We start from the raw sequence: 17,491 nt of genomic DNA on the forward strand, positions 1-17,491 counted from the left end.
TGCAGAATGTGATTATTTTGTTATTAATAAGGATGCTAATGAAATTATTTTTGTATGCACTGTACATCATATCTGGTATAAAAGGAGTTGTGACCCTATTTTTCCATCAATCAGCCCCCAAAACAATCTAATTTACTAAAGCTGGCTTTAAACCACATTACTGTTAATGCGTAGATCAAATAAACATTGAGTGTATTCCAATTTTTTAAATGGGAATCTAGTCATTTTCCTTCACTGCTGAGAATAAATCTGATTTCTAATAGTGTTGAACATACCTTCCCCATTTCCTTGCTTATTGTGTTTCTTCAGCCATTCAATATTCTTTCTGATTGCTGACAGGTAAGATTCCGTTTTGTCAAACTCTGTTGACCGAAGGGGGAAAAAAAGAGCCATTAGCTGTTGAGTAATTGGGACAGTGTGTCATTACCAATGTTTAAAGTGTAAAGTCTTACATAAAAGGTTTCTGTGTTTGTGAAACGTTATGATGCAGTTCATATAAAGAACACTATTGTAAACACTGCACCCTGTGCATGTAATGTAAATGGCACTGTGCTGCTTCAGCTGTACTTTCACCCTACTGATCAATCATTGGTGTTTCTAGGTAAACATTACAGTGCTCAGTGATGAAAATCTATATTACATGTCTCTAACTAATAGCGAAATGCAACTGGGTGCAATAAGTTTCATTTCAAGCCACTGTTTTACTAACATCCACAATTATTACCTTTTTTCAGTGCCACTTTCAGTGCTCCGAAATAAGGCAGCTGATCTCAAATATATTAACACTCAAGAAGCTCGACACCATCCAGGACAAAGCAGCCCGCTTGATGGGCACGTCATCCATCACCTTCAACATTCACTCCCTCCACCACCGGCGCACCGTGGCTGCAGTGTGTACCATCCACAAGATACACTGCAGCAACTGACCAAGGCTTCTTCGGCAGCACCTCCCAAACCCGCAACCTCTACCACCTAGAATGACAAGGGCAGCAGGTGCATGGAAACACCACCAGCTCCACCTTCCCCTCCAAGTCACACACCGCCCTGACTTGGACATATATCACTGTTCCTTCACCGCCGCTGGATCAAAGTCCTGGAACTCCCTCCTTAACAGCACTGTTGGAGTACCTTCACCACACGGACTGCAGCGATTCAAGAAGGCGGCTCACCACCACCTTCTCAAGGGCAATTAGGAATGGACAATAAATGCTGGCCTTGTCAGCATCAGCAACATCCACATCCCAAAATGAATTAAAAAAAAATATGGCACTTCACAGATGCAGAGGAAAAATCACTGTATTGATAAATATTTATATTGAAACTGCAAATACCATAGTTTTAATAGTCTTCTCGCGGATGGATGCGGAATAACCTTTACAATAGTCTGAGCAGCAACAGAAAAAAAGGGAATAAGAGTTTATCTCAGCTGTGGCATCATCCCACAGCGAAGTGGATCATGAATGGAGGTACAGACACACAGAGCCATAGGTGAATGGGATGGACTGGTCTTCCTGTCACTAGGGGCTGAGTTGCGACTGACTCAATTTCATTTCATGTGGGACCCTTCTGGTCAGTAGAGAGGAGGTTCTTATCCCATCAATATGTACTAGGTTCAAACCCAGGTCCACATTGTGCTACAGATATTACCTCTTGTATGTTTGATTTATAATGCATTTTAATGTGCAAATCAAAGGGACTACCTATATCACAGAGCTTTATATGCTCGACCCGTTCTTGTTGAAGGACCCGCAGTCCTCTAATGGAGCTTTGCTTCTACAAATATGCTACCTGTACCCTCTTCTCGTCCACCCCCCAACACCCACAGAGTGCATCGTTTAGTGTCTTCAGATATGAAAAATCTTATGATTGTAAGATTGTAATGTAAAAAATAAGAAAGATTTGCATTTATATAATGCCTTTCACGGTTACCAGAGATCTCAAAGCACTTTACAGCCAATAAAGTACTTTTTGAAATGTAGTCACTGTTGTAATGTGGGACATGCTAATTTGCATATAGGAAGCTCCCACAAACAGCAATGTGATAATGTAGGGCACATTCTTAAATATCATCTAGCGTCATTAACGATTGATAAACCAATGCAAGATGTAACAGTTGGTCCTATTATTAAAAAGTAATCTTTAGGCTTTTACGATAGATCAATTACTTTTACATAGGTTAGTGCTTGAGAATGCCATAGTAGTCTTTTGCGATACAACTTTACTAAGTATTTAAATGACATTAAACTCTAATTATCCTGTGTAGGTAGCAGCCTTCATCTTCAAACAAAATACTTTAGTTTGAATATAATTTTGGTGGGAGCTTTATTCAGATAGTACAAATGTCCCTTTACAGGCTTTATCCATTGAATCAGTTCTCGCCTCTGTGCCAGAAGGTTTTGGGTTCAAGAATCACTTGACTTGAGTGCATAACCTAGACTTGGCACTTCACTGCAGTACTGAGTAAGTGAGGGAGTGCTGTATCGTCGAGGTGATGTTTTTAGATGAGCCATTAAGCTGAGGCCCATCTGTCTCTTCAGGTGGATGTAAAAGACCCCATGGCACTATTTGAAGCAGAATAGGGAAGTTTTCCTGGTATACTGTCCATCATTTATTCTTCAATCTATACCACCAATACAGATTAACTGATTATTTATCTTGTTTGCTGTTTGTGGGACCTTGCTTTGTGCAAACTGGCTGTTGCATTTGCCTACATAATAACAGAGACTATACATTAAAAAATAATGAATTGCTTGTAAGCACTTTGGGATGTTCTTTAGATGCATAAGGTGCTATATAAATGCTCATTTTTAATTTAATTTGCATTGACAATCTGGGTAGACCAGTTAACCTAACATTTGTGGTTGGGAAAATGTTGGAGTCCATTATTAAAGAAACAGTAACAGGACATTTGGAAAAGCAAAATTCGGTCAGGCAGAGTCAGCATGGATTTATGAAAGGGAAATCATGTTTGTCAAATTTGCTGGAATTCTTTAAGGATGTGATGAACAGGGTGGATAAAGGGGAGCCACTGGATGTGGTGCATTTGGACTTCCAGAAGGCATTTGACAAGGTGCCACATAAAAGGTTACTGCACAAGATAAAAGTTCACGGGGTTGAGGGTAACATATTAGCATGGATAGAGGATTGGCTAACTAACAGAAAACAGAGAGTAGGGATAAATGGTTCATTCTCTGGTTGGCAACCAGTAACTAGTGGGGGTGCTGCAGGGATCAGTGCTGGGACCCCAACTATTTACAATCTATATTAATGACTTGGAAGAAGGGACTGAGTGTAACATAGCCAAGTTTGCTGACGATACAAAGATGGGAGGAAAAGCAATGTGTGAGGAGGACACAAAAAATCTGCAAAAGGACTTAGACGGGCTAAGTGAGTGGGAAAACATTTGGCAGATAGAATATAATGTTGGAAAGTGTGAGGTCATGCACTTTGGCAGAAAAAAAATCAAAGAGCAAGTTATTATTTAAATGGAGAAAGATTGCAAAGTGCTGCTGTACAGCGGGACCTGGGGGTACTTGTGCGTGAAACACAAAAGGTTAGTATGCAGGTACAGCAAGTGATCAGGAAGGCCAATGGAATCTTGGTCTTTATTGCAAAGGGGATGGAGTATAAAAGCAGGGAAGTCTTGCCATAGTTATACAGGGTATTGGTGAAGCCCCACCTGGAATACTGCATGCAGTTTTGGTTTCCATATTTACGAAAGGATATACTTGCTTTGGAGGCAGTTCAGAGAAGGTTCACTAGGTTGATTCCGGAGATGAGGGGGTTGACTTATGAGGAAAGCTTGAGTAGGTTGGGCCTCTACTCATTGGAATTCAGAAGAATGAGAGGTGATCTTATCGAAACGTATAAGATTATGAGGGGGCTTGACAGGGTGGATGCAGAGAGGATGCTTCCACTGATGGGGGAGACTAGAACTAGAGGGCATGATCTTAGAATAAGGGGCCGCCCATTTAAAAGTGAGATGAGGAGAAATTTCTTCTCTGAGGGTTGTAAATCTGTGGAATTCGCTGCCTCAGAGAGCTGTGGAAGCTGGGACATTGAATAAATTTAAGACAGAAATAGATAGTTTCTTAAATGATAAGGGAATAAGGGATTATGGGGAGCGGGCAGGGAAGTGGACCTGAATCCATGATCAGATCAGCCATGATCGTATTGAATGGCAGAGCAGGCGCGAGGGACTGTATGGCCTACTCCTGCTCCTATTTTTTATGTTCTTATGTTCTAATAGAATTGTGGGGATAAAAAAATCATTTTGCAGAAGGTATATTATTTTTCAGCTACTGATTGACCTGCTATGTATTTCCTGCATTTTCTGTTTTGATTTTAGAATAGATTACTATTCAGTAAAATTACATATGAAAGGTAAGATAGCAATGTTCTAAAAGGTTTCTGGTACTGTATACAATAGGATAATTAACAATTATGATTCAAGCTTTTTTTTAATCTAGTCTGTTTACATTTAGTGTTGCTAGAGTAGAATTTACAATGTTCTGCTTCACCTTTTTCCATTGACAACGTGCTTCTTTGGGTGATATGTTGGGAATGTCCATTTTGTCCTCAAACGATTTCTTCGATGGCTGCAGTGACCTTCTAGTTACTGTACTAGAACAGATTTTGTTCAACAAGCAGCTGGTAAGCACCTCGGGGGATTATATGAAGTGCAGCTAACAGGACTGTGGCTTAGATCCGCCATAAGCGGAATTCCAAGTCAGACTTGAAACAAACATTTTGCTTTCTAGCTCCTGTACAACCATGATTATAAAACAACAGCCTCAAATAAAATGCAGAGGGAGTTCCTTCACATAAATAGCAGTGACTGTTTAGGCCTTCATTATTATTTGAAATGCAATGTTGTTTCCAGAAGTGATCACTATTATTAGAGAATGTGCTAAATGAACATCTTCACTCACTGTGTCATTCGAAAGATGCTTGGCAAACATAGGCATAAATTACTATCCTTGAATAATTAATTACTACAAATGTAATATTTTGAAATATTCCCTGTTTTCTGTAAAGCCATATTGTCAAACGAGCCGTTGGGATAATGGCTCTGTAATAGTAGCGATAAAATGACACAGAAAATCTGAAATTAAAAAAAATATGGGAAATGCACAACAGGCCCATCAGCATTTGCAAGAAGAAAAGGCTGGTTTGGGGTAGAGAGCGTGTGTCATGATTTGGATGCCGACTGATCGATGTATCTTCAGCATTTTTTGTTTTTATTTCAGCCCTCTGATGTCCAGATTAAAAAAAGCAAATGGAAGATGAAAGGAATCGATTCATCCTTTTTTATGATTCATAATTGAAAACTCACTGTTAGTCTCATGCTCTGCAACTTCCTAACAAATGAACTGCAGTTCAGTTCGCTAATAGTTATGACACTATATTTTAATTACGCCACCCAACCCTTCCAAGTTCCCTCCATACATTTCACTTATATCAGTCCATACCAACTTCAAAAAGGATGGTAATGCATTGCAGAGCTGCTGATAGGTTTCTGTGCAAACCTTTGTCAACTATTATGAAATCTGGATCTTTTGGCTCGTACATGGACACCAGACTAAGGAAACAACTTCATTTGTGGAGATTGCTACAATTAACATTGGTATACAACCAAAGCTCATACTTGACATTCCTTCAAGGTATCAATGAAAAGCTGCTTGAGCAATAACCTTACCATCTGATTCCTTTGACAGACGATTTACAATCTGCTCCATCATGGCCTATCTCATCCATTTAATCTCTAATCCCTAAAGTAATCAACCAAAGCTCCAGATTATTCAACCATTCCCAAATATTTAGCATGCTAGTCTTGACAGTTGAAGAAAAACGTAATTAAATATGGAGATGGAATCAAAATGGATCTAAATATCCCTAGAACCAAATTCCAAATTCCAGCATCACAAATTATAGTGTAGTGAAGGGAGCTATCCCAAACTTTTTCTACTGTCTGATCTGGAACCTGGTTTCACATCTGCCTATGACAATTGACAACCGTTTATGCCCTTGCATTATCATAGAATCATAGAACATAAGAACATAAGAAATAGGAGCAGGAGTAGGCCTTACAGCCCCTCGAGCCTGCTCCGCCATTCTGTAAGATCATGGCTGATCTCCAACCTCAACAATTTCCCGCCTGATCTCCATATCCTTTCATTCCCTTAGAGTCCAAAAATCTATCGATCTCAGCCTTGAATATGCTTAATGACAGAGCATCCATAGTCCTCTGGAGTAGAAAATTCAAAAGATTCACAACCCTCTGAGTGAAGACATTTTTCCTCATCTCAACCCTAAAAGGCTGACCCCTTATCCTGAGATTATGCCCCTAGACTCTGCAGCCAGGGGAAACAGCCTCTCAGTACTTACCCTGTCAAGCCCTCTCAGAATCTTATATTTCAATGAGATCACCTCTCATTCTTCTAAACTCCAGAGAGTATGGGCCTATTCTACTCAATCTCTCCTCAGCGGACAACCCTCTCATCCCAGGAATCAATCTAGTGAAACTTTGTTGCATCCCCTCTAAGGCAATTATATCCTTAGGCACGGAGTCCAAACCTGTACACAGTACTCCAAGTGTGCTCTAATTACAGAAAGACCTCCTAACTCTGTACTCCAACCCCCTTGCGATAAAGGCCAACATACCATTTGTCTTCTTAATTGCTTGCTGTACATGCAAGCTAACTTTCTGTGTTTCGTGTGCAAGGACACCCAATTCCCCCTGGACATCAATATTTAATAGTTCCACACCATTTAAAAAATACCTTGCTTTTCTATAGAATGATACAGCACAGAATGAGTACATTAGACTACAGTTTGCAAGCGAGAGACAATCTGTTGTATTTTACTGACGTTTCAGGTTCTGACATACAGGGCTATCTGAGAATCATTCTTAATAGAGCAAGTAGTGAATGATGCTTTAATTCATCTGTCTCTTCTAGAATCGCCTAGGATAGACAGTGGCAGATTTGACCTATATTTCAAGTATCTGTGCGCAACTTCCTGCAAGCAAGGTTTTGAATTTAATATCCTTAATGTCTTCTGGACAGAAGTAATTCTCAATGAGAGGAAGCAGTTTACCGTTTACAATTCAATTTTGCTTACCTCTCAGATATCATGGACCGAATTTGATCATTTACTTTCATGTGCACTGGATTTTCAATCAGCAAAAGTAATCACTGCCTAGGGTATTGGCCAGGAATAAAAAGAAAACATGCCTTTGCTGTACTCTCCTTTGCAACTGCTAATACTTTCACCCTCAGGTTTATTTTCCAATGAGGCGATACCTACTTAGATTCAGAATTGGCCAAATCCTCTGATTACACAAAAGCATCCCATAAAGCGCCAGTTGCCATGGCTGAGCACCATTTGGTCTGCATCCTCGAAGCTTTTCCATTTGTGTCAGCCATGGCTCAGTGGGTAGCACCCTCCTCTCTTGAGTCAGAAGGTTGTGGGTTCAAGTCCCACTCCAGGGACTTGAACATATAAATCTAGGCTGACACTCCAGTGCAGTGCTTAGGGAGTGCTGCAATGTCGGAGGTGCCGTCTTTCGGATGAGATGTTAAACCAAGGTCCTGTCTGCCCTCTCAGGTGCACGTAAAAGATCCCATGACACTATTTCGAAGAAGAGCAGGGGAGTTCTCCCCGGTGTCCTGGCCAATATTTATCCGTCACTCATCATCACTAAAACAGATTATCTGGTCATTACCACGTTGCTGTTTGTGGGAGCTAGCTGTGCACAAATTGGCTGCCGCTTTTCCCACATTACAACAGTGACTACACTTCAAAAAGTACTTAATTGGCTGTAAAGTGCTTTGAGACGTCCGGTGGTCATGAAAGGCGCTATATAAATGCAAGTCTTTCTTTTTTTTGATGCATTAAGAGGAATATCAAGTATGAGGTTTGGTTATATAATGGTGTCAATTGGCACAATCTCCATAGTCTGGTATCCATATGGGAGTTAAAAGATCCACACTTCATTGGAATTTATAGTTTACAGACCAAATGTAATGGTTCAAAGCACAATGACCAGTCAAGCAGCAAATTAGTGACACTGACTTACAGCTCTGGTTAAATGAAAGATGTGGCACAGCACTACTCAAGATGCTGGCAGATCAGGGAGGAAAGGCAATCCTATCTCCATCTTGTTCTCACTACCATGTTATATGCTGTCCTTCCACCCAGGTGCTGGACAGCATATAACATGTACAATTCTGTCAGCTCTGGGACTTCCACCTACACCCTTTTGGTTAGGAGTCGAGCATTTGGCCCATTTCCCCAGCCAGATTGTCTTCATCATAATGCACTATACTGTCAGACTTGTTATATAGAGAATACTATTTTGGTGTGGCACGACAAGATTCCAAAATGCGTTCCGCTTTCCTGTTACTACGCACTTGCAGTTTCCTGTGACATCGTTCCACGTTCAGGGTTTTAATAGGCATGCGAACAGCCTATCATTTACATTTATTCAGTCGCTGTGAAGAGAATGACAGCTCTTGTTAAAGGCAATAATTGTGAACTGTCTACCTTTAGAATCCTCATTTTTTTCGACTTCCTCTTTTGTGGAGTCCTCAGAACTTGCAGTCTCTTTCTCCAGCTTTCCAAAATTGTTCTTTGTGCTGTCCATATCATCATTGCTAACTGCAGAAAGCAATGAAACCTTATATTAATACAAGACGTGAATATTAGTACAGAAAGTAATCCTTGGAGGGAATATCATTGTTTCAATTATTTTTAACATTTTTTATGTGCAATTAGATCTCAACTTTACCTGTCGCTTCCTTATTCATGGCATACGCCTTGACTTTACCAAGCTTGTTCTTTGTCTGCACGGCTATCATTGTATCCAAATTCTCTGCAGAGAAATAGTTCATTTTTGATACACACTTCCTTTCAAAACAATCTATAAATATACACTCATAAGTAAACTGGTTACATGTGGGGATGTGTGTTTTGACTTGATTTCTGGTCAAAAAACAGGCTTTTTCAAATCTTTTTCCTTTCTCTTCCCCCTCTGCCCCCACAAAAAAAGTCTGTTCTTGTAACCCATGTATAACGTGTAAAAATAAATCTGTGCCACATGTAAAATCCTCAACCAACTTAATAATTATTGTGCAGCTGTCAAGTCTTCATTCACATCTCCTCCTTAAGATTCATCTGATGTTGGCTTCACCTTGATGTCTTACCCAAGCTTTCAGAAATAAATAGCTTGGTCTTACTCTGACAGCACTCAGTTTTTCCAGATTGATGCACCAAGCTGATCCAGACGGACATTCCAGGCTCCTGATTAATACTCAAAGGTCCAAGATTTCCTCTGTTGAAGCTCCAGTCCCAGATGCACTAACTATGTAACAGACAAGATTCTCCGGATAACAGATTACAGATTTCCCAACAGATGCTCAAGTCCCCAGAGAAAGACAGTTCCTACATTGCAGATCTCAAATCGTGGTGTCTATTTCACCATTCTTTCTCGTCCCCCCACCCTCAAAACAGACATCCTGGCTCTAATAAAATATCCCATAAGCTCATGTATATATCTGTATGATGGTCTACAGTTTTCTGGTATCTTAGTCTATGTTAAAGGAATTCTTATCTAATTTACTCTGTGTAACACAGACACACAATGTAGTTCAAATGTAAATGCAGCTAATTATTACAAAGTAGACACAGGTGTAGATTAATACATAGTGATGGATGGCTAGACAGCTACTCAGCTTCATTTTCACACCTCACTTTTCATCTTGGAGTTAACGAGAGGAATAAATTTGTTTCATTTAGAAACTGCCAGTATAAATGACATTGCTACAAATTAAAATTAAAGCCGCTGCTTGAAAGCAGACCATTCAGGTACCTAACAACAGCTGAATCACATTAGTCGTTCAGCATCAACTGAATCCTATGTAGACATACGGTCTGGACATAAATGGACGACCAGTATCTAAGCAACTAAGGCTTTCATCTACCGATTCCTGTAGAGTCATACTATGCTGTCACTTTAGTTCCCTATAGCAACAAGCATCCCATATAGAAAGCATTTACATGAGCAGTTGGTATTTGCAGTCCTATTCGTGAATCTTGCTCAATATATCAAACATCTCTGAGTACATGCTTTTGGAATGCTTTGATTGTCATGACCAATATTATTCGTGTTCTCTAACTACAAGGTAGGTTTCCAAAGATTACTGGACGTTGTCTTCAGTCTTTATTAATTTCCTTTGTTTTGCCAGAATTTGCTTAACCTTATCTTCATGCAGTTGTACAGGGCCTTGGTGAGTGTTCAGTTTTGATCTCCTAATCTGAGGAAGGACGTTGTCGCTATTGAAGGAGTGCAGCGAAGGTTCACCAGACTGATTCCCAGGATGGCTGCTCTGACATATGAGGAGAGACTGGATTGACTGGGCCTTTATTCACTGGAGTTTAGAAGGATGAGAGGGGATCTCATACAAACATATAACATTCTGATGGGACTGGACAGGTTAGATGCAGGAAGAATGTTCCTGATATTGGGGAAGTCCAGAACCAGGGGACACAGTCTAAGGATAAGGGGTAAGCCATTTAGGACTGAGATAAGGAGAAACTTCTTCACTCAGAGAGTTGTTAACCTGTGGAATTCCCTACCGCAGAGAGTTGTTGATGCCAGTTTATTGGATATATTCAAGAGGGAGTTAGATGGCCCTTATGGCTAAAGGGATATAGAGAGAAAGCAGGAAAGGGGTACTGAGGTGAAAGATCAGCCATGATCTTATTGAATGGTGGTGCAGGCTCGAAGGGCCAAATGGCCTACTCCTGCACCTATTTTCTATGTTTCTTGTTTCTATGTTCATTTAGAACGGAGACTGTAGCACTTTTTGATTTGTACAGGAGCCTTCCTTGAATTTTTTTTAAACTCTAAATCGTTTTGGAAAATGTATGGTATTGAGTATAACTCAACATCAGTTGGTATTTACAATATGATTTAGTCAGCCTGTATTACTAGCTTGACATATTAGAATGTAACTCTAATCTACTTATTATTAAGAGTTATGACTTTTAGTAAAATAATATAACTAGAACATAAAATAGAATTGTTATTTGCAACAATTATGTGTCTTGCAACAAGCAAATTCAACTATTTTCCATTTTAATGGCTTATTGCTACAGGGGTATATTAAATATGTGTGACTATGCATAAGGAGGGGTGAGGTTATTTAAAACGCAACTAGATTCCATGACGAGAGCATTAATGTACAAGTGAGTGAGCTTTGATGGGATGAATGACTTCATCCCTGATTTTCTTATCTTCTTCTTACGAAATAAGATTCAGTCAATTCAGTCAAGTTTCTAGTGGGTGTGCAAAACTACCCCAAATATGCACTCATTGGCATTGAATTGGCAATTTCACTCAGAAGGGCAACAGGTTGGTTGGCATGGTGAATGGAAAAATGCTGTGCTTGTGGGTGTCTGAGGTTGGGCCGGAGGCACATTGCTGGGGACATATAAGTTGAATTTATTAATGCGTATAACTGTCCTTTCTTTGTCCTGAAAGTGCTTGATCTGATAATTGGTGCATGAAGTGGAAAGTGTTCCAGTCTCTGACAATAACTTTGGGCAAATTAATTCACCCAAAAAACTTTAAAAATAAACTCAAGCCCCATCACAGAGATCACATGTTATGCATGTACATGATGAGCATTTACATAGAAACATAGAAACATAGAAAATAGGTGCAGGATTAGGCCATTCTGCCCTTCGAGCCTGCACCGCCATTCAATGAGTTCATGGCTGAACATGCAACTTCAGTACCCCATTCCTGCTTTCTCGCCATACCCCTTGATCCCTCTATTGGTAAGGACTACATCTAACTCCTTTTTGAATATATTTAGTGAATTGGCCTCAACAACTTTCTGTGGTAGAGAATTCCACAGGTTCACCACTCTCTGGGTGAAGATGTTTCTCCTCATCTTGGTCCTAAATGGCTTACCCCTTATCCTTAGACTGTGACCCCTGGTTCTGGACTTCCCCAACATTGGGAACATTCTTCCTGCATCTAACCTGTCTAAACCCGTCAGAATTTTAAATGTTTCTATGAGATCCCCTCTCATTCTTCTGAACTCCAGTGAATACAAGACCAGTTGATCCAGTCTTTCTTGATATGTCAGTCCCGCCATCCCGGGAATCAGTCTGGGGAACCTTCGCTGCACTCCCTCAATAGCAAGAATGTCCTTCCTCAAGTTAGGAGACTAAAACTGTACACAATACTCCAGGTGTGGCCTCACCAAGCCCCTGTACAACTGTAGTAACACCTCCCTGCCCCTGTACTCAAATTCCCTCGCTATGAAGGCCAACATGCCATTTGCTTTCTTAACCGCCTGCTGTACCTGCATGCCAACCTTCAATGACTGATGTACCATGACACCCAGGTCTCGTTGCACCTCCCCTTTTCCTAATCTATCACCATTCAGATAATAGTCTGTCTCTCTGTTTTTACCACCAAAGTGGATAACCTCACATTTATCCACATTATACTTCATCTGCCATGCATTTGCCCACTCACCTAACCTATCCGAGTCACTCTGCAGCCTCATAGCATCCTCCTCGCAGCTCACACTGCCACCCAACTTAGTGTCTTCCACAAATTTGGAGATAGAAACATAGAAACATAGAAAATAGGTGCAGGAGTAGGCCATTCGGCCCTTCTAGCCTGCACCGCCATTCAATGAGTTCATGGCTGAACATTCAACTTCAGTACCCCATTCCTGCTTTCTCACCATACCCCTTGATCCCCCTAGCAGTAAGGACTTCATCTAACTCCTTTTTGAATATATTTAGTGAATTGGCCTACATTTAATCCTCTCGTCTAAATCATTAATATACGGTGTAAACAGCTGGGGCCCCAGCACAGAACCTTGCGGTACCCCACTAGTCACTGCCTGCCATTCTGAAAAGTACCCATTTACTCCTACTCTTTGCTTCCTGTCTGACAACCAGTTCTCAATCCATGTCAGCACACTACCCCCAATCCCATGTGCTTTAACTTTGCACATTAATCTCTTGTGTGGGACCTTGTCGAAAGCCTTCTGAAAGTCCAAATATACCACATCAACTGGTTCTCCCTTGTCCACTCTACTGGAAACATCCTCAAAAAATCCCAGAAGATTTGTCAAGCATGATTTCCCTTTCACAAATCCATGCTGACTTGGACCTATCATGTCACCTCTTTCCAAATGCGCTGCTATGACATCCTTAATAATTGATTCCATCATTTTACCCACTACTGATGTCAGGCTGACCGGTCTATAATTCCCTGATTTCTCTCTCCCTCCTTTTTCAAAAAGTGGGGTTACATTGGCTACCCTCCACTCCATAGGAACTGATCCAGAGTCTATGGAATGTTGGAAAATGACTGTCAATGCATCCGCTAGTTCCAAGGCCACCTCCTTAAGTACCCTGGGATGCAGTCCATCAGACCCTGGGATTTATCGGCCTTCAATCCCATCAATTTCCCCAACACAATTTCCTGACTAATAAGATTTCCCTCAGTTCATCCTTCTTACTAGACCCTCTGCCCCCTTTTATATCCAGAAGGTTGTTTGTGTCCTCCTTAGTGAATACCGAACCAAAGTACTTGTTCAATTGGTCTGCCATTTCTTTGTTCCCTGTTATGACTTCCCCTGATTCTGACTGCAGGGGACCTACTTTTGTCTTTACTAACCTTTTTCTCTTTACATATCTATAGAAACTTTTGCAGTCCGTCTTAATGTTCCCTGCAAGCTTCCTCTCGTACTCTATTTTCCCTGCCCTAATCAAACCCTTTGTCCTCCTCTGCTGAGTTCTAAATTTCTCCCAGTCCCCAGGGTCACTACTATTTCTGGCCAATTTGTATACCACTTCCTTGGCTTTAATACTATCCCTGATTTCCCTTGATAGCCACGGTTGAGCCACCTTCCCTTTTTTATTTTTACGCCAGACAGGGATGTACAATTGTTGTAGTTCATCCATGCAGTCTCTAAATGTCTGCCATTGTCCATCCACTCTCAACCCCTTAAGTATCATTCGCCAATCTATCCTAGCCAATTCACGTCTCATATCTTCAAAGTTACCCTTCTTTAAGTTCTGGACCATGGTCTCTGAAATAACTGTTTCATTCTCCATCCTAATGTAGAATTCCACCATATTATGGTCACTCTTCCCCAAGGGGCCTCGCACAACGAGATTGCTAATTAATCCTCTCTCATTACACAACACCCAGTCTAAGATGGCCTCCCCCTAGTTGGTTCCTCGACATATTGGTCTAGAAAACCATCCCTTATGCACTCCAGGAAATCTTCCTCCACCGTATTGCTTCCAGTTTGGTTAGCCCAATTTATATGCATATTAAAGTCACCCATGATAACTGCTGCATCTTTATTGCATGCACCCCTAATTTCCTGTTTGATGCCATCCCCAACATCACTACTACTGTTTGGAGGTCTGTACACAACTCCCACTAACGTTTTTTGCCCTTTGGTGTTCTGCAGCTCTACCCATATAGATTCCACATCATCCAAGCTAATGTCCTTCCTAACTATTGCATTAATCTCCTCTTTAACCAGCAATGTTACTGCACCTCCTTTTCCTTTTATTCTATCCTTCCTGAATATTGAATACACATGGATGTTGAGTTCCCAGCCCTGATCATCCTGGAGCCACGTCTCTGTAATCTCAATCACATCATATCCGTTAACATCTATTTGCACAGTTACATAGAAACATAGAAAATAGGTGCAGGAGCAGGCCATTCAGCCCTTCTAGCCTGCACCGCCATTCAATGAGTTCATGGCTGAACATGAAACTTCAGTACCCCCTTCCTGCTTTTTCGCCATACCCCTTGATCCCCCGAGTAGTAAGGACTTCATCTAACTCTCTTTTGAATATATTTAGTGAATTGGCCTCAACTACTTTCTGTGGTAGAGAATTCCACAGGTTCACCACTCTCTGGGTGAAGAAGTTTCTCCTCATCTCGGTCCTAAATGGCTTACCCCTTATCCTTAGAATTCATCCACCTTAATTCATCCACCTTATTACGGATACTCTTGCATTAAGACACAAAGCCTTCAGGCTTGTTTTTTTAACACCCTTTGTCCTTTTAGAATTATGATGTAGTGTGGCCCTTTTTGTTTCTTGCCTTTGTTTACTCGGCCTTCCACTATTGCTTTTTACCTTTCTACCATCTGTTTCTGACTCCATATTACTTCGCCCTATCTCGCTGCATAGGTTCCCATCCCCCTGCCATATTAGTTTAAACACTCCCGAACTGCATTAGCAAATGTTACCCCTAGGACATCTGTTCCAGTCCTGCCCAAGTGCAGACCGTCCCTTTTGTACAGGTCCCACTTCCCCCAGAACTGGTTCCAATGTCCCAGGAATTTGAATCCCTCCCTCTTGCACCACTGCTCAAGCCACATATTTAAAGAGAGAGTACGAAGTGTGTATGGACCCGGGAAGGCATCGCAAAAGCCGATTTTCAGTGCACAATGCGCATGTGCTGAAAACTGGCTTTTCTGATGTGTCAAGCTTGGAGTTTGACAGATCTTCCGTATCTCGGCAGCCAGGACATTTGCAAGGGCAAGATTGCGGTATTTACCCATATCTTGCCCAGCAAATGTCCTGAAAACTCTTGCGCTTGATAAAAGCAGGAGCAGAGCTTACTTTTACAGGCATAAGAGTTTTAAAATACACAAAAAACATTTTAAAATAAAATTATAAAAACACTTGTTATTGTTAAAAACACTCCCCACTATGAAGTTTATTTTAAACCATAATTAAAAAAACGTTTTTAAAAATTGGAAAAAACATTTTTTTTATAATACATAAATAACTTTAATTTAAATTAATAAAAATATATGGTGTATTTTTTCTATTTTTTTATTAGTGTTTTGTGTGCTTGGGGAAGGGTTTCTCATCCAATTTATCGAGTTCTCATAATTATCAATGAGAACATCCTTTACCTGATTGGCTGCCCAGAGCCATGTGACTGCAGCTCCAGCCCTGTGCATGTCCTGACGTGATCGTGCTGCTACGCGCGGTCAGTGGAGGCCTCAGAACCGGGAACTCGCGTGGGAGCAGCAGCTTCAGGTAAGTGCGCCTCTTTTAAAAGTTTTTACCCGATCGCCCACGGGAAGCAGCCGACCGGGATTTCTGGGTCAATGGCCTTATTATATTACCCAGAACTTTCTCAAAGCACTACACCTATATAGAATTACCATACAGAAAGTGCCCCTTTGGCCCAAACAGCCTGTGTTTGTCCTTCACACAAGCATGTGTCCACTCTGTTCCAATATCACTTTGTTCTCCTATCCTACAAGCACCTAATCTATTCTTAAATGTTGACATGGTATCTGCTTCAATTATTAACTCCAGTAATGCATTCCACAGCCTCACAACCCTAGGTTGAATAAAGGTTTCTTCTGCTCCATAAGAACAGAAGAAATAGGAGCAGGAGAAGGGCATTTGGCCCCTCGTGGCTGCTCCGCCATTCAATGAGATCATGGCTGATCTTTGACCTCAATTCCACTTTCCTGCACTATTCCCATAACCCTTGAATCCCTTAATATCCAAAAATCTAGCGACCTCAGCCTTAAATATGCTCAATGACTGAGCTTCCACAGCCCTCGGGTAGAGAATTCCAAATTTTCACAAGCATCTGAGTAAAAAAATCTCTTTCATTTAACTTTATATCTCTTGTGCCCCCTTTCTAGACCCCTTAATTACCGGAGTAGGCTGCTTCTATCTACTCTGTTCCATCCCAAATTTAGATGCCACTCCCTCTACCTCTATATCCAAATACTTGATGTACAAAGTGAGCAGAAGCAGTCCCAGAACAGAACTTTGTGGGACACCGCCACCTACTTCCAACCACTATGAGAAACTGCCCTTAACTCCTACTCTTGCTTCCTCCCTTCTAACCAGTTTTTAATTCAATTTGTTACACTTCCTCTAATTCCATACTCCTTAATCTCCTCTAATAGTCCTCTTATTGGTACCTTATTAATGGCGTTCTGAAAATCTATTTACATCGCATCCATTGCAGTATTCCCATCCACCTCCTCAAAGAATCAGTCAATAACTTCGAAGTACATTGAATGTTGTTGTGTAGACAAACATGGCAGTCATTTTGTGCATAGCAAGATCCTACAAACATTAATGAGATGAATAAAATGACAGTTAATCTCACTTTTGTTAGCACTGGTTGAAGAAGGAATGTTGGCCAGGACTTGCTGCTCTTCAAGAAGTCCCGTAGGATATTTAATGTCCAACAGAACAGACATATGGGACTTCAGTTGAAAACATTATCTGAAGGAAGGCACCTCCAGCAAAGCAGCCTTGCCTCAGTACTGCATTGGTGTATCAGCTCCTGGCTTTAACCACAAATCCACAAACTTCCAGCTCAGTAATGGTAGTCCTACCAACTGAGCCAAGCTTACAGTTGGGAAGCTCAGGCTGTATGTATGGG

General features: G+C 41.0%; 1 protein-coding gene across 1 annotated transcript in view; it reads right to left on the reverse strand.

Moving 5' to 3' along the window:
- scg3 (secretogranin III) overlaps positions 1-17,491 on the reverse strand; it is a 39,014-nt gene that overhangs the window by 2,093 nt on the left and 19,430 nt on the right. The window contains exons 7-9 of the mRNA XM_070859320.1: positions 8,792-8,875; positions 8,548-8,661; positions 276-362 (exon numbers count right to left, since the gene is read on the reverse strand). Of these exons, the coding sequence (XP_070715421.1) occupies positions 276-362; positions 8,548-8,661; positions 8,792-8,875 (285 nt within the window). The remainder of the gene's footprint in view (positions 1-275; positions 363-8,547; positions 8,662-8,791; positions 8,876-17,491) is intronic.

The sequence above is a fragment of the Pristiophorus japonicus genome, chromosome 17, assembly GCF_044704955.1.
Source record: "Pristiophorus japonicus isolate sPriJap1 chromosome 17, sPriJap1.hap1, whole genome shotgun sequence".
NCBI lineage: Eukaryota > Metazoa > Chordata > Chondrichthyes > Pristiophoridae > Pristiophorus > Pristiophorus japonicus.